Source organism: Engraulis encrasicolus, chromosome 3 (genome assembly GCF_034702125.1).
Source record: "Engraulis encrasicolus isolate BLACKSEA-1 chromosome 3, IST_EnEncr_1.0, whole genome shotgun sequence".
Classification (NCBI taxonomy): Eukaryota; Metazoa; Chordata; class Actinopteri; order Clupeiformes; family Engraulidae; genus Engraulis; species Engraulis encrasicolus.
Window position 1 is genome coordinate 48,123,958 of NC_085859.1, and position 18,485 is coordinate 48,142,442.

General features: G+C 45.0%; 1 protein-coding gene across 2 annotated transcripts in view; it reads right to left on the reverse strand.

The window, feature by feature from the left end:
* smarca2 (SWI/SNF related, matrix associated, actin dependent regulator of chromatin, subfamily a, member 2) overlaps window positions 1–18,485 on the reverse strand; it is an 87,879-nt gene that overhangs the window by 58,078 nt on the left and 11,316 nt on the right. The window contains exons 5-13 of one of the 2 annotated variants that reach the window (XM_063195560.1): window positions 18,104–18,208; window positions 16,632–17,064; window positions 14,863–14,989; window positions 13,547–13,720; window positions 7,091–7,264; window positions 4,726–4,896; window positions 3,684–3,740; window positions 2,675–2,805; window positions 920–977 (exon numbers count right to left, since the gene is read on the reverse strand). In XM_063195560.1, the coding sequence (XP_063051630.1) occupies window positions 920–977; window positions 2,675–2,805; window positions 3,684–3,740; window positions 4,726–4,896; window positions 7,091–7,264; window positions 13,547–13,720; window positions 14,863–14,989; window positions 16,632–17,064; window positions 18,104–18,208 (1,430 nt within the window). Of the gene's footprint in view, window positions 1–919; window positions 978–2,674; window positions 2,806–3,683; window positions 3,741–4,725; window positions 4,897–7,090; window positions 7,265–13,546; window positions 13,721–14,862; window positions 14,990–16,631; window positions 17,068–18,103; window positions 18,209–18,485 lie in introns of both variants that reach the window. The other variant, XM_063195559.1, reaches the window with a different exon arrangement.

Here is an 18,485-nt window from a genome sequence, read left to right on the forward strand (position 1 = left end):
ACAATAGGGGGGTGGGGGGTGGGGGGTGGGGGTCAAAGGTCACTGTGAGGGATCAAAGGTCACTACTCCACACGCAGCCACACAATTATCCACACCCTATGGCAGGGTCCCACTAGTTTGACGCCCTCTCGTGATTTCACATGGTAATCAAACATTTCAAACAAGCGATTTAAGGTTAGGGTTAGGTTTAGGGTTAAGGTTAGGGTTAGGGTTAAGGTTAGGGTTAGGTTTAGGGTTAGGTTTAGGGTTAAGGTTAGGGTTCGGGTTAGGTTTAGGGTCGTATGACGTAAGCGGTAAGTCACGAAAGGGCGTCAAACTAGTGACTCCCCCCTATGGCACCCTGGCTCATTCAGACGGCCAACACAAAGCCACTGGAAAGAGGGAGGTCGTGAGGTCGTGTAGACGCTGAGATTGTAAAGGCGGATAAACACAGGAGGGATTGATACTGTATGGAGAGGTAGGTGGGGGTTAGAAACATAAAGGGAAAAGGTGGGAGAAAGCAAACAGATGAATGTAAAGATGACACAACATGATGACAGCTCAATTCAAGGTCACGGTGAGCTGAGGTGAAAGGCAGACAGGCAGACAGAGATCACCTCCTGGGGGGGGGGACAGAGAGAAGACAGAGTGGAGTGGAGATGCAGGTACAGGATTAAGTGAGATGAGATGAGTGAGATGAGTGTTTCATGTGCACGCTGTGATTGCAGTTCCCATCTCTGCTGTGAATGAAGAGAAAGAGAAGAGGAGTGGAGAAAGAGGGAAGACGAGAGAAGAGACTGCAGGGATTTCAGGGTACATGGAGAGAGAGAGAGAGAGAGAGAGAGAGAGAGAGAGAGAGAGAGAGAGAGAGAGAGAGAGAGAGAGAGAGAGAGAGAGAGAAAGACGGAATGAATGAAAGAAAAACAGCAAAAAGCCTCACCTCCTCCTCAAACTCTGAGCCGCTCTCCTCACTGTCCGAGCGCGGGGCCACTTCATAGCTGCGGAACACAGACAAAAATACCAGACCCCATCAGGTCAACAGACAGTCAGATGATGTCATCAATGCTAACATCTTGCCTATACTATACTGTAAACCTTGCTCTTGTTCATGATGGGAATTGCACAATACAAAAGACAAACACGTTATATACCCACCCACCCACAGACTCATCAATTTTGCTACCAACCTGTCAGACACACTTGAGAGCGATGCAGAGGAGACAGGTGCTATCATATTTTGTTTTGTTTTTTTCTGTATTTTTTTCCTTCTTTGGTGGATCAAGGATAGATTGAGACAGACAATGTGTTCATTCAGGTCTAGCTCTACTGTAAGGCTGAGCTTTCCTCAGAGTGACAGACAGCTCACTTGCCGGGAGTTGACAGCTCAGACAGAATGCACAACGGTGGCAACCAACGCACACACACACGCACACACACGCGCGCACACACACACGCGCACACACACACACACACACACACACACACACACACACACACACACACTCCCTCTGGCATTTCAACATCTCCGGCAGCACCTCTAAACACTCTGGCTGTCTCCAAAAGCCTCGCCCCCAGGGTAGAGGATGAAGGAACTTTAACAAAAGAAAAGGGCAAGACCCCAGTCAAAAACTGGAGAGAGAAAAATAGCCAAGGAAAAAAAAGAGTCAACTTAGAGGGGAAAAGGAGAGAAAGACAGGAAGCAGGGAGGGATAGACATAAGATAGACATAGAGAAAGGACAGTCAGGGAGAGTAAAGGGAAAAGAGAAGAGGTGGGGAAAGAGAAAGAGAGAGAGAGAGAGAGAGAGAGAGAGAGAGAGAGAGAGAGAGAGAGAGAGAGAGAGAGAGAGAGAGAGAGAGAGAGAGAGAGAGAGAGAGAGAGAGATGGAGGAAAAGAAGCAAAGAGAAAGCCAGAAAGAGAAGTGAGAGGGTGAGGAGGGGTGGTATTTGATGGTGAGGAGAGGAGAGGAGAAGAGAAGAGAAGAGAAGAGAAGAGAAGAGAAGAGAAGAGAAGAGAAGAGAAGAGAAGAGAAGAGAAGAGAAGAGAAGAGAAGAGAAGAGAAGAGAAGAGAAGAGACGAGAAGAGAAGAGAAGAGAAGAGAAGAGAAGAGAGGAGGGTAAGGGCTGGTGGTATTTGATGGAGAGGAGAGGAGAGGAGAGGAGAGGAGAGGAGAGAAGAGGAGAGGAGAGGAGAGGAGAGGAGAGGAGAGGAGAGGAGAGGAGAGGGGTGGTATTTGAAAGAGGAGAGGAGGGTAAAGTGGGGAGGTATTTGATGGAGAGGAGGGTAAGGAGGGGTGGTGTTTGATGGAGAGGAGAGGAGGGTAAGGAGGGGTGGTGTTTGATGAAGAGGAGAGGAGGGTAAGGAGGGGTGGTGTTTGATGAAGAGGAGAGGAGGGTAAGGAGGGGTGGTGTTTGATGGAGAGGAGAGGAGGGTAAGGAGGGGTGGTGTTTGATGAAGAGGAGGGTAAGGAGGGGTGGTGTTTGATGAAGAGGAGAGGAGGGTAAGGGGGGGTGGTGTTTGATGAAGAGGAGAGGAGGGTAAGGAGGGGTGGTGTTTGATGAAGAGGAGAGGAGGGTAAGGAGGGGTGGTGTTTGATGAAGAGGAGAGGAGGGTAAGGAGGGGTGGTGTTTGATGGCGAGGAGAGGAGGGTAAGGAGGGGTGGTGTTTGGTGGTGTTTGATGGTGTTGGCGTCTCACCCAGGGTTCATCTCCAGCCAGGCCTCCAGCTGACTGGACTTGGGGGCATCGGTGCCCTGCAGCACCTTGCCAGTCTCCGTCTGGATCACCTTCACCGGCAACTCACTCATCTGACTGCTCTCGTCCATTGGCTGGGGGACACACAGAGAAGCAGAAACAAGAGGAAGAGGAGGAGGAGGGTGACAAAAGAAGAGGATGAAGATGAGGGTGATGGAGAGGAGGAAGAGGAGACACAGAAAGAGGAAGATAAGGAGGGGGAGGAAGATGATGAGAATTTGGAAGGGGATGGGGGGGGGAGAGGAAGAAGAGGAGGAAGGTCAATCAGTTGGACAAAGAGAAACAGGTGAACAAAGAGTAAAAAAAGCAGAGGTAGTGATAGAGAGATGGTGATAGAGGGAGAGGACAGCAGACAGCCAGGGGATGGTGATCACTAACTGAACTCCATTGCTCTGTGCAGCCTGGGCAATTTTCTCCACAGCACTCCTTTTCAGGAAGGCTAGAATATAGTGGGGTTTTTTCCTTCAACAAGAGTTCTTTGAAACTTCAAGCCTGGGTCGATAACAAACCAAGATGAGAAGCTAAACGCAATCTCAAGTCTAGTCTCCTCCTGTCTGACAGCAAGGAGATAGAGCTTTAGCATTGGGAGAAACCGTACATTTCATGAAGCCGATAATCATGACCAAATACAAACGGCTCGGTTCTTGGCTTGGACCCTGTTGAATATTGCCAGAGGCAGAGCTCCCTGAGGGGATGATAGACACTGTGATGGATACTCATTACAGTTTGCTAGACTCGTTTCCTGATTAATTCGGGGGGTTTTTTAAACTCTGTGACCTCTCAAGACCTACAGTACAAAAAGTTCTAAGAAGTTTCTTTTCGAGGTTTTTGACTGGCATTGAGCCATTTGCCCTGACAAACACTCCATCATCATAAAAATCGATCACACATTACAAAGGAACAAGAGTCAGGCGCCAACAAACAAGCTTGTGAACAGTCGTCCTTGCGTTACCTCTCCATCAGGACCGATGGCTCCCAGTCCTTCAGCATTCTCGTCCAATTTCTGTGACTGTACAGACACACACACACACACACACACACAGAGGTGCACAGACACAGACACACACACACACACACACAAACACACACACACGGGTGCACAGACACACACACACACACACATACAAATACACACACACACACACACACACACACACACACACACACACACACACACACACACACACACACACACACACACACACACACAGGTGCACAGACTCAGACATAGACACACACACACACACATACAAATACACACACACACACACACACACACACACAGGTGCACAAACACACAGACACGGACAGACACACACACACACACATACACACACACCAAAGAACAACAACACAAAGTGAGCAAACAAATAAACATCCATGCTGTAGAATGAAACAAGCTCAAAGTGATACAGTCAATTCCATCTCACAAACAGTGTCATATAGACACATGAGACACAGAATGGTACAACACTGCCTCTTTTGTGTGTGTAGATCAAAAAACAACCAAAGCAACAGAGTAGCCAAGGTTGTTGAAGAGGTTTTGCCATGAATTTGCTGTATTTGCTGTATTTGTTCTGTTCTGGATGTGATACTGACATTGATTTAAAATAATGAAATAATGGCACTGGTATTGTGACAAGGGGGGGGGGGGGGGGGTCAGAGGCCCTGCTGTGACACATGTCGTGCTGGAGTCTGCCATCATAATGGGCTATAAATAAGGCCTGATCATTAAGTATAATAGTAGATAAATACTGAGTTTGCTGTTCAGCATAGAGATGTGTGTGTTAATGGCATTGGGCCCACGAAACATTGCAGAAGGGGCCCCTACGAGATGTTTGGCGATCGAAAGCCATTGCTCAGGGTATCTTAGTCACGGAGGATGGTGGAGGGGAGCACTGGATAATTCCTCCCCCCACCCTTTTTGAGGCAGATATATGGCATTATATTGAACACCTCACTCCACTTCACTCCTCCTCCTCTCTTTCTCCTACCTTCTTCTTCTTCCTCTTCTTCTTCTTGTCCTTGGCGGCCTGCGCTGCCTTGTGCTGGTAGACCAGGGTGGTGAGGTTGGCCACGTACTCATCCGTCTGCTGCAGCAGGTAGGCCAGCCGCTTGTCCTTCTTCTGGTCAATCAGCTTACGGTAGCCCTCCTCATCCTCAGCCTGGGAGAGAGAGAGAGAGAGAGAGAGAGAGAGAGAGAGAGAGAGAGAGAGAGAGAGAGAGAGAGAGAGAGACAGAGAGAGAGAGAATTTTAGCCTGCGTACATAGCGACTCAACGCACACACATATACTTGTAGTCCTACGCATATGCACACAATTACTCACAAGCATACACACACACAGTCATAGAGGGGTGCACACACACACACGCAATGGAACCCAGAAACGAAGACCTTGTAAAAAAAACGTCAGTTTTTGCTGCTTTGCTCAAAGAGTAAAAAAAAAAAAAAGAAACCTGAGTGCATCATTTTTTTAAACTTTTTTTGAACTTTAATGCTTGACACCCACAACAACCGCTGAAAGAAAAAGCGCCTGTGTTTTCGAAGATGAATTGTGGAGCCTAATGGCAGTTCTGTTCCTCCTGGTTTCCCAGTTACACAAGGCACATGAGCACACATAGGCACAGGCACACACGCACGCACGCACGCACGCACGCACGCACGCACGCACACACACACACACACACACACACACACACACACACACACACACACACACACACACACACACACACACCAGCAAACAAAACGCACCTCATGTGTGTAGAACCTCATGTGTGCGTTTTGATAGCACAGTCCTAATCCCTTTATCAGAACGGCATCTGATATCAAATCTCATGAAATCTAATGAATCCCAATCAGTCACACATTAGACACGAGATGTCTCTGGAATGCCAACACACTTCCTTTAAAGGCTGCATCTCCAATATGTATGTCCAATTATCATTTGAAGTCCGACACCTTTGATGTTGTCAGGAAAAATGCAACAACACAAACCTGTGTGCCGCTGACATTTACGTATATGTGTTTGTGGCTGTGTGTGTTTGTCTGTGAAGATTTGGCTGCAGCTATGGCTTCCAGGAATTGTGCCACTGACATTTATAGATTTGTGCAAAGGGAAAAGAATCTGGTGCCACACGGATGTCTATTTTCTGTTATTTATTTTTTCAGTGCAATAAGACTAATGTTTCGACATGCGTCTTCATCAGAGTCCCAAATTTATAGATTTGTGTCTGTGTTTGTCTGTGAAGATTTGGCTCCATCTACTGTATGGCTTCCAGGAATTGGTCCTCACATCACAGTTCAGCAGTGGTGGATAACATGGATGGAGCACTGAGTGAAAACAACAGCTCTCCTCCCATGCCTAAATGATAACAATTCTAATGGTTGTACCTGGCAGAAGTTGCATAATTTGCATCATACAAAGGCTATTGATTAATATGCTTGTATAATGCTGTATATGAATGCCCTTGAACAATGCATCTGATTCCACATTGCTCCCGTGGACCTTTGGGCACCAAAACCACTCTTGAGAAGTGTGCCAGATGAATGCCATGAAATGACTTAACAGTAACCATGGGCAAGCAGCCTCCTCATCCCCATTCTCTGAAAAATGATAGTGAATCTATAATGTAATTGTAGCCATATGTTGTAAAAGCATCTTCTAAGTGTAATTTAAGTAATTGAATCAAATCGAATGTAATGAAAAAAGTAACACCAGTAGCTGCTGAGATGTGTGTACCAAAAAGTGAGGATGACGTACCATCAGTCTCCTCTTAAATAAATGGCCGTGATACATTGATCGATTATTTGATGGAAGTACCTGTAATGGAACTGTAACCATATGTCGCGAATACATCTGCTGAGTGTAGATTTTAAGCAAATGGATCGACTCTAACATAATGCAAAGCAAAACTGCTATTGTGTGGTGCCAAAAAAGGTGGGGAGGAGCACATACGATGCCCCTCATGCTCTTTAATAAAATGATTGTGATTTGATTGTATTTGAATTGTATATGTATCTGTAATCTGATTGTATGTAATCTGATTGTAGTCGTATATTGCTGAAGCATCTCATTTTGTGTTAAGTACAGCAACAGTAGTTGTGGAGTGGTGGACAGGTGTTTGTACCAAGAAACTGATTAGGAACACATAACATACCATCAGCCTCCTCATGCTACCCTTTCTAAAAAAAACCAATTGTGATTGATTGAACTATCTGTAATCTAATTGTCGCCGTATATTGTTAAAGCGTCTGCCAACTGTACATTTAAAGTGATTGAATTAAGTCTCATGTGAAGTGCAGCAGCAGAGCTATCTGCTCCAAACAGCAGACGAAGAGCACACAACGTACGTACCATCAGCCTCCTCATCCTCTCCTTCTCGATGCGCTCCGTCTCCTTCTTCTGCTCGCGCTCCGTGTTGGCGTGCCACGTGGCCACGGCCTTGGTCAGCTTCTGCATCTTGCCGGTGATGGAGCGGTGGAACTCCTTGAAGTCCTTGGCATGCTGCAGGATGCTGTTCAGGTACTCCTGAAAAGTGAAATGGCAGGCGTTATTGTGAAGCGTTATCATTTGGCACTCCTGAAAAGTGAAATGGTAAATGGTAAATGGACTGCATTTATATAGCGCCTTTCCACTCCTTCGAGCACTCAAAGCGCTTTACATTGTACCTCACATTCACCCATTCACACACCGGTGGCCGTGGCTGCCACGCAGGGTACCACCCTGCCACCAGGAGCAACTTGGGGTGAAATGGCAGGCGTTATTGTGAAGCGTTATCATTTGGCACTACTCGTGAATGCCACCAGAATGGGAGGCGAGTGACTCACTCTCCACAGGTGGTGTTCACGGAGGTAGAGTGAAAGGCTTCTTTTTTTTATCTTGTTTTATTTCAGAAAGACTTTTTTCATTCTTTGAATGTGTTTAACATATCTTGACAGTAAAATCACTTCTTTGACCCAAATGCACGAATGATTTACTTTTGAGAAGATGACTGGAAATTGCTTTTCAATGACATTCATAGCGTTTTGGAAAAGAGCTCTTCAATGAAGGCAAACCTGGACAGAAGGTGACTTACTAGCCACTCTACAGGTGTTCAAGGAGGTGTTCAAGCCCATGCACTTACTGTATCTGCAATGAGGCTAATGGAACACATAAACTTAATTGGTTATTTGCTGAAAGAATAACAACAGCAAAAAGATAGCAAGGACATACAGAAGTACTTGTACCAGACATCCACAAGCCATACATATACTGTACATTATGTCAGTCAGTTACGTGGTGGTTGTGTGTGTGTGTGTGTGTGTGTGTGTGTGTGTGTGTGTGTGTGTGTGTGTGTGTGTGTGTGTGTGTGTGTGTGTGTGTGTGTGTGTGTGTGTGTGTGTGTGTGTGTGTGTGTGTGTGTGTGTGTGTGTGTGTGTGTGTACAGTAAGCTTGTATTTGTGTTTGTGTGTCTGTGTGCAGAGAAGGCCTTGTGTCCATGTCTTATGAAGATTGAGTCCATGAGAAGATTGAGGTGTTGATTTGGAGGATGGACAGGTCCACTGTATGTATCTGTTTTGAGACTGCCTGAGTGTGTATGGGGGCTGTACGTTTTCTGTAACGTTTTCGGTCTGTAACTGCATGTGTACCGCTGATATCAGAGCAGACAAAAAGCAAATAAAAGTAGTTTATGAGTAAAAAATCTGCCATGTTTTCCTTCCAACACAGGTGACTTCAATGAGTGGCTGGTTTACCTGTCTTGCCAATCAGCTGATTCTAAGCTGTTTGGATGGAAAACATGGCAGGGGTTTAGTTCTACCATTTGGAATGTTACTTTTCTCATGGATTGGTCTGATTGATATTATTCACGGGTGCTGTGGATAATCTGTGGACGAGGTGGAGGTCATGTACCAAAACAAACATCCTTATAGCTCTTGGGTGGGTTGCGAGTCAGCGTAAAAGTAAATATTAAATTGAGTGAATATCAATTACGTGCCTTATTGTGTATTTTTTCGTCACACACTTATTTGCAGTCTGTCTAGTAAGTTACACGGTTTCAGTGGCCTTTTGAAGTGATGGGAGACCTGAGCCGTGAAGATAGAGCAATGCAGCGTGAAAGCAGCTCAGTTGATAATTATTGGCATTTGGCTGTGTGTGTAGCTGTGACGCATTTTAACTAGGCTGTATGAAAGACTGCAAGTTCACACATAACTTGCCGGATGGTGTATTTTCAGTTCCACAGATGGTATCTTTTGTGTAAGAGCCTACGGGGCAGTTCAGTGGCTGTCTTTGGGGCATGAGGAGGATCTTGTGCGTCATTCTCGTCATTGCTGCAATTTTACATCACTTTTGTTGTGGTCTCTAGTACGTATTACTGATGGCCATGTGAGCCAGTCCTGTTTTCAGGCTGTTCTAGTTTGGTCGGGTGGAGGAGGTTGGGCACGAAGAATGGCAGAATCTTGCCTGAATGCCAGTCAAAGGCTACCACCAGGGCCCTAAATAAACCATCACCAGCCAAAAATGGTTAGTAGATGTTAATCTTACTAGCCAACACTCAGTCGCTAATGGGTCAAGTGGCTGGTAAGTTGTTTTTTTCTACCAGCCAAATTGAAATTTCACCAGCATTTGGTCAGTTGGCTGGTGTGAAATTCAGAGGCCTGGCTACCACCATTCAAAAGCCCTGTCTGTTCTGCATACAATTTCTCATGCTTAAAAAAGAGTTTTAAAGTACAAATCGGTCTGTTGATAAAACGTTTCAAGTGCTTCACTGATCAAACTGTAACATACTGTAGTAACTTGGTTTGTCCTCTGTTAGGGCTGTTATAGAATGTCTCTGTATGAGCATTTCACCATACCAGCTTCATAATGTAAAATTACAATAATAGAGGGTCTGGTCAGGTCAGGTGGGTTTATGCAAATTGGAGCGACACACTGTCTTGGGTGAAGGGTGAATACATTATGTTCGCAGCAGATAACAGAGATTTAGAAATGTATCTCTAATGTACATGCATACGTGCCTGTGCAAAATGTGTATTCGTGTAAGGTTTTTGTCTGAGTGCATGTGTGTAGCTAACTGTCTGTAGGGCTCTGTGTATTTATTCAATAGATGTGCGTTCATGTGTGTATTGGTACACTATGTGTGTGTGGGTTTAAATAGGTAACGTTTGTCAGCATCATGAATCTCTTACCGGTGTGTGTGTGTGTGTGTGTGTGTGTGTGTGTGTGTGTGTGTGTGTGTGTGTGTGTGTGTGTGTGTGTGTGTGTGTGTGTGTGTGTGTGTGTGTGCCGTGTTCATGTGTATTCATATGTGAATGCATTTATGTGAGTCATGGTATCCAGTGTGTGTTATGTGATGTCACTGTTAGCTATCGCACTGTTAGTAGAGACTGCCACACCACCTCTCATACAGGAGCGAAGTTTAGACCGCGTGTTTTAGCAGGTTTTAGTCCCAAAGGTGACTAACATTTTTTATGGAAGTGGATTATGTGTGCGATGAGGATCGTAAAGGTGCATTTCAATGATTTGATATCGCGGGTCATTTCTATTTTTTTCTTATTCTATACGGTCATATCTATTTATGCGACTGTGATTTGTATGTGCATGTGATTTTCTGTGTCGTCGTATGCGGGTCTGTGTGCGTGTTTTATGTGTGTATTGGTGCATTCTTTTTACATGACTTGTGTTTGTCAGAAGTGCCATGTGTGCCATGAACCTCTGGCCTGGGGCCTCTGTTGGTGCTTGTGTTGTGTGCTGTTGCTGTTGTGTGTGTGTACAGTATTTGCATGTGGGTTCATGTGTATTCATAGATGTGGGTCTCTATGTGTGCATGTGCTTTTCCATGTATGTACTAACCCCAACTCCGTTGAAGTTGGGACGTTTGGTAAACAGTGAATAAAATCAAAATGCTATCATTTTCAAAACACTCAATCTATTCATTAGATGGAGAATAGTGAAAAGACAACATATTAAGTGTTAAAACTGAGAAAAAATATTGTTTTGGGGGACATATGTACTCATTTCTAATGTGAGAAATCCAACACGTCTCAAAAGAGTTGGGACCGGGACAATAAATGGCAGCAAATGTCGAGGAAGACTAAAAACAAAACAAAAGACAACACTTAACAGTTAAATACATTAACCGATGAGATGATTTTATATAAAAAACAGTGTTAATTCCTATCTTGGACATGATTTCACCAGCTTAAATGGTGGGTGTATTCCTTGTCATGTTTTGCAATGTTTTCCTTTCTGTAGTGCTTACAGTGTGACAGGTCTTGACCAAAAACCCACCATTTTATCACATGCGGGTCCTTATGATGGAGCCAAACTGTTAAAACATAGTAGAGAATGCAATTTGACCTTACTATGTGGCAGTAATCGAAGATCTCCCTTCAAAATATAATGCATGAGTGGCTTTTCATGCTGTTTAAAACCCATTTATACCATTCAGCACTGTATTTAACTCTACAGATGAGTGAGAACATCTTAACCAATGCACTACTGCATCCGCATGCCATCATGGAGGCTGACTTTTGAAGCTAGCACTAACACAAGTTGGATGGTCCATTTTCACTGTAGCACAGGATGTGCAATGCTCTATTATTGTCAAAAAGAATGGACTTCTACAACTTCTGCTGACTTCTGTAAGCAAAGGACAGTTTCCCATGTCTTCTGGGTCTATTTCAAGTGAGCTCAGGTGCTTAGGAGAATGTTAAACCCCTGTGTCATTTTCATGCATTAAGCATTTTTAATATGGTCAATTTTCAATAGCTCTAGCACTCCAGGAATTAGAGTGAGACTACAGCCAATATATATTTCATGATGTCATGAACCTATACAATGATTTTATTAACAAAAATATGTCTTATATACACTCAATCGTGGTAAATCAAAGGGAATTCAAAAATGTATGTAATAACTATGGTAATTATTCCCTTTGCATCTTTAATTCTGAGTGACTCAGCCTCTCTGTGATGATCTTATACCTGGACACCTATATTGTCCGTCAGTACAATTCATTTTGAAATGTTCTTCTTTGTTGTTTTATCTTATTTGGATGTTTACTAAATTTCACTGATCCCCGTCCCAACTCTTTTGAGACGTGTTGGATTTCTCAAATTAGAAATGAGTACATATGTCCCCCAAAACAATATTTTTTCTCGGTTTTAACACTTAATATGTTGTCTTTTCACTATTCTCCATCTAATGAATAGATTGAATGTTTTGAAAATGATAGCATTTTGATTTTATTCACTGTTTACCAAACGTCCCAACTTCATCGGAGTTGGGGTTTGTATTAGTATTTGTTTGAAATGTATGTAATGTTGACCCTCTGATGTTGACCCGGTTCCTCTATAGCTCGTGTGCGTGTATAGTATTTGCATGAGGATTGTTGTGTATTCATAAATACTCCACAATTCATAAAAGACTCTCGTATGTGGTGCTTTTGCTGCTGTTTCCTCTACAGCTAGATCTTCTGCTGTTTCTCCAGTGCAGAAGGGGGGTTGCATTGGCAATTTTTTTGGCCATTAATATTGCCAGATATTCCAATAATAGTTGGTCTGCTAGTATTGCTAGAAATCCACTGCTAGACTCAGACTATGGTTAGAGAAACTGGATGAGTAGATATACTGTATACATACTCTTATGGCCCGTGTACATCAGGCGCTACCTACGCGACCCAGGTAGCTGGGGTGGTTGAAGAAGTTTCACCATGAATTCGTTTTATGGACGCTGCACTGACATGTTTGATTCAGCTAATCACATAACGGCTCTGTCTGGACAGCCTGGGACATTCGTCGATATGAATGTTCCAATTGGTTTTCGCCGAACCGCGTCATAGCACTCTGGTCGCTCAAGAAGCTTCGCTCCAGGCGATTTCGCTCTGGTAGATTTATTCGCCTTCCCTCGATAGAGAAACAATGACTTCCGCCGCGCAGGTCGCGTAGTTCGCCTTCGATGTACACGGGGCTTAAGAATCTCTGCTATGGTGGTTAGGGGGGGGTTCGCAAAAATATCCTTACTGTAAGTCTAAAAGGGGGTCCCCGTTGAAAAAGTTTGGGAACCACTGTTCCAGTGTACGATGATTATGTTTGTGTACCTGGTGGCTCTGCCTGTGTTTACTCTCCAGCTCCTCCAGCGTGTGTGTATGTGTGTGGTTGTGTGCGTGTTCAGGCCGCCTGAGAACTGTGCCGGTGCCCGTTCCCACACCTAATCTCAAACCGGCTGGAATGTTCACACCGCAAGTCTGAACCAGAAAGTGTGTTTGCAATGCGAATCGAAAAATACTTTCAAGATTTCTTGAACCGTGACGACAACGTTGAAGTCAGCAGGTTCATCCGGGTAACATACAGTCACGTGTGGAAAAAGTACGGAGTCTGGTATGAACCATGGTTTATTTGAGTAGGGACAAATACACATCATGTAGGCTGTACAACAACCTAACAGATAAGTATCATAGTATTTGGAGCCATACGCTAATTTCCAATGCCCGTCAATGGTGGTTCTCAGGTAAGCACTTCAGTTCCAAACATAACTGGCGCGGTAACGGACACTGGCCTGAAATCAGTCTGTGTGTGTGTGTGTGTGTGTGCGTGTGCGTGTGTGAGTGTGCGTGAGTGTGTGTGTGTGTGTGTGTGTGTGTGTGTGTGTGTGTGTGTGTGTGTGTGTGTGTGTGTGTGTGTCATGGTGACCCTCATATGTGTTGTTTCTGCTTGCGTTTCTTCTCCAGCTTGATCTTCTGCCTCTTCAGTGTGGGTGTGTGTGTATGTGTATGTGTACATGTGTGCATGTGACGTGTTGAGTAGTTGTGTGGCGTAGGTGTTCTCGTACCTGATGTTTCTGCCGGCGTTTCCTCTCCAGCTCTATCTTCTGCTGCTTCTCCAGCTTCTCGGTCATGCGGGCCTCTCTCAGCGTCTGCCTCTTGCTGCGCTTGTAGGCCTTGGAGTTCAGCGCCGTCTCCAGAGTCGTGTCCCGACGCATGCACGACACCACGTCCTGCCTCAGCTGCACGCACACGCACACGCACACACACACAGGAGGGTAGATGTATATGTGTGAGTGCGTGTTTGTGTGTGTGTGTCAGTGTGTGTGTGCGTACATGCGTGCATGCGTGCGTGCATGTGTGTGTTTGCGGGTTGTATGTGTGAGAGTTTGAAGACGTTTGAAAATGTGTATGAATGTGAGTGCATTGATGCATGTGTGTGTGTGTGTGTGTGTACACTCGCGCGCGTGCGTCCATTTGAGTCCATGTATGAGTGTGGATAAGCCAAATGAGGTAACAGAGAGAAAAAGACACAAAGACACAGACAGACAGACAGACAAACAGACAGAGAGACAAAGGGAGACAGTGAGAGCGGGTATCACTTGAAACCCCATCCATCCTCATTTCTGCGGCCCACCATGACAGAGAGAGGTGTGCCTGAGCGTGGGAGGAGGTTACAGTCGTCTCACACTGATAGATGCTCAGGGAGACACTGGGGAGGCCTAGATCCCATTTTTTTTAAAGGGAGACGTATCTGGGGGAGGTTGAAGCCTAATGCAATGTGGGACAGAGGTTATTCTCTGAAATACACTCTCGTCACATCAGGTTCAGAGCAGCATTATATATTTATTATAATATAACTGCAATATTTATTTAGACCAAGACTGCCCTCTGATGGCAATAGATGTAACATCAGCCCTGAGTAAAGGAATCTAAGGGTGCATTCCAATATGCACACTCCGGTCCTCGACCTGTGCTTGTGGCCTTGAGTTTGGCTGACGCCCCGCCTCCAAGGAGAAAACAATAAAGTTTCCCCGCTGTCAGCCTAGCCACAACAACGGTTGGGGAACTATTCTTCATTCTTCATTATTCTCCATTGGATTGGAAAAATATCTACTGAAAGAAATGAATGAGGAGATACTTCAAAGTTCTGGAAAATATCAGTTCAAAAAGTCTGAGGGTGTTGATAGCTAATTCCAATGAGGGGTAGAAATTAACGTTGCTGAGTTTTTAGTAGGGGAACTAAACGTTTACCAGCCACTGAAACTTAGATTCATGAAATTTCTGCCAACCAATTTCGTGTGTGTGTGTGTGTGTGTGTGAGAGAGAGAGAGGGAAATAGGGAGAGAGAGAGAGACTGTTTGTGTGTGTGTGTGCCCTGTACCTGCCGCTGGAAGTTAAGCAGCCTGAGTGCCTTGAGCTCCACCGTGGCTTTGGTGCGCAGGTCTGGGGGCAGGGAGCCCGGCAGGCTCTCCAGCTCCTGGATGCGGTGAGCTATCCTGGCCTGCAGCCTGTGGAGAGAGGCAGAGATAGGTGGAGGGGTGGAGGGTGGAGAGTGTGGATGTGGATATACGAATTAGAGCAAGATCGAAGAACACCAGATCAGCACCAGATCATGCCACAACCCTTTTGAGTTAATCAAATTAAAGGATTAGGAGGTGAAATGGCAGGTAACCCTGAGGGAGACTGGGTCAGATAATCCTAGTTAAGGGAGCCAGTAATCCAGCTAAATTCATCAAACCCTGTTAATGCTCTTGGGCTTATTGTTCGGGTTTGCTAACAGATTTAAGATTTAAGATTAAAGATTAAACGATGACAGATTACAACAGTGACACCATGCTCGGTGGATAATGCAGTATGATATGAGGGTTTGCATTTTCTCACAGTAAAAACTAAACGTTGATGATTTACACTGAACGGCAACACGGTTTCACAGCTTTAGCTTTTAACAAGGCTAAGCTTGTTGGCCAAGGTCGACCCTAAGTCATTTGAGGATTTAGACAGCAATTTGTTATGAAATAACCCTTTGCAGTTGCCTTTGTGATCATCAACAATCTCAAGTGCAATTTCTCTCTGCTTCGACAAATTATTTGAAAAATAAATACAAAAAGAAAGACATAATAAAAGAGTGTTTCTTCAAAGCCAAGCCTTCCGCTATGTTCCCCTTCAGACTGAGTGATGGGGGAGTCTAATTGGCCAGACGGCGCTTGACTCCAGCCAAGTCCCTGAGGGTCGCGAGCTGCTCAGAGAGCTCCACTTGTCAACCAGGACCTTGGCTGACACAGACGCAGCAGGAGCCAAGAGAATAGCCCGGCCGGCACACAGCATCGCATCAGAGCAGCGGGACAGCCATCAGCACACACGCTCTCTGCTGAGAAGCTCGGAGAAAGTCCAAAACGGCCACGATCCGGGGAAGAGGGAGCAGAAGTGCTTGTATGACATTCATACTGTATGTCCTTGTTAATAATGAGGTAGAACTAACAAACTTTTTACATGTCAAAAGATCAAGCAGTTATAGAAGTAGCTGCTCCTTTCTGATCTGGTGGTAGGTGTTGGTTAGATTTGTAAAACACTAATGAGATGAGGGGTACAAGGTTTGAGGGGCAGTGGGACATGCAAAAGGGAGGGGAGGTGATGACTAAACCAAAGATCAGTGATCACACTGCTCACAGTTTTATGATGAGATCTTGCAGGCACTCTTTGTACAGAACATGGTGCCAGTCAGGAATCAAAAGGGAGACGGGACCCTTTACTTTCTTCTACTACACCAAAGGCTCCTGAACAACTTTAATCTTTAACAAGGTGCCTGTCTGATACATTGGAAATATTAGGGATATTAAAGGAACACTGAGGTCCTGCCTAGGACTGCAGATGTCATTTAGCCTGAGGCTAACTCTGGTACAATGTATAAAATTTTGCCATCATTTCTTTTTTTTGAGTTTGTTGTACAGGATCGCTAATACACTGAAACTGAAGTACATCTCACCCTGTTACCACTGAAATACTTTTGGACCCCCCCCTCATTTCCTGTCAGCCTCTCACTGTCCTATCACACAAATAAAGGCACAAAAGCCCCCCCAAAAATATATATATTAAAAAACTTTCGGAAACAAAAACTATTTTGATTCTAGAAAAACTCCTGCATCATGCTACCTGTACTCGCGCTCCTGCAGGATCTCCACCGGGTCCAGGCCGTGGGGCTTCTGGATGGGGGTGATGCGGTTCTGCTTCTGCTGCAGCTGGATGATGAGGGAGGGGTGACCCGGCTGCTGCTGCTGCTGCTGCTGCTGCTGCTGCTGCTGCTGGAGAGTTTGCTGCGGCTGCTGGAGCTGATGCTGATGCTGCTGGGTAGAAGGCTGCTGGGCCAGCTGATGCTGAGGCTGCTGCTGCTGTTGCTGTGGGTGTGGGTGTTGGTGTTGGTGTGGATGCTGGTGCTGATGCTGCGGTCCCCCACCGGACGTGCCAGCCATGGGCTGCTGCGGTGTCAGCTGGGTGGAGGAGGGGGGCGCAGGGGATGGACGCCCAGTGGGGCTTGACATCGGGTGCTTCTGGGGGCCTGTGGAAGGTTCACCACCGGGACCCTGGCCTGCTGAGCAGGACGAGAGGGGAATATCAGTGTCTTGGGTAATGCTCAGTTCAGCTTGTGTTCGTATAGACATGGCAGGAATGAACATTTTTGATTAGACTTGCTGTCACAGTGTAACAAAACCATACCTTATCTACCTGTGCACACTGCAAAATGGCTTTTTGGTTTATTACTTTTGTGACAGAATCATACGTCATTTGGTTTACATGATAAAGTAACATCATTACACTAAAGGTTATATTTTTCACTAAAATTAATATTTTGTTACACATCTTAACTGCTTATTATTGATCTACATATGTTAGAAGTAATACAACATCATTCTCTGACTAAATAAAACGGTATTGCAGTGCCTCTTGACAAGAGCAGGAATAATACAAAATCAATATTCACGGCCTATGGGAGACATTCATTAAGAATTCTGAGTGCACACACGCTTTTCATCAGGGATCAGCTTCACTTCTTGAGGCATTAAGCAGCTCCCCTGAGTCTACACCATACATTGATTTCGGTGATACATTGATTGCAAAAAATAGATCACTCACAACCACAACATTAGAGACGTTTGTTCATTCTTTTTATCCTCCAGCATTTCTTGTCTATTAAGGATTATTATAATCCAGATGCTTTCCACCACCGTAACCTGAATTACAATTCATTACTTCAAAGGAGCGCGGCCCATGAGAATTCTGATATCGACTTCAAAGTAAAGGGTAAGTGAAAAAAGATATGGCCGAGGAGTTAACAGGCTGCTTCCCTTGAGAGGCCACTGGCCTGCATCTCCTGACACAGGAGCATTAGCTCTAGATCCCACTAGTGGAAGTGAAAGGGATTTCCCATTAGTCATTTCCATCATACATACACACAGACACACAGACACACAGACACACAGACACACAGACACACACACACACACACACACACACACACACACACACACACACACACACACACACACACACACACACACACACACGCACACACACACACACAGCACCAAGTGTAAGTGCAATGATATTCATCCTGGACACTAACTCACCCTCCTGCCAGGGCTTCTGGCCAGGGCTTTGGCCGTGGCCCTGCATGCCGGGTGTTGGGCAGGGCCCAGGGGCTGCTCCTCCACCCATAGGAGGCATAGGCATACCTGAGAGGAAGAGCAGGACCACAGTTAGCACAACAACTAAAATATGAAACACTATACACTATACTAATGGTATACCTTCTTTGGGGTGCCCATATTTATGCACACGCCTATTTTTGTTTAAATCCACATAAAATTGTTTCCTTAACACCAACTAAAATTCTTCCACTGCTGAAATGTTTCTCTTTCCCTACAGTTTAACATATGTTAAAATGAAGTTGCTACTTTAAAAGCTCAACGAGAAATAAACCAATGTAATGATTTTTCAAAAGGGTGCCCA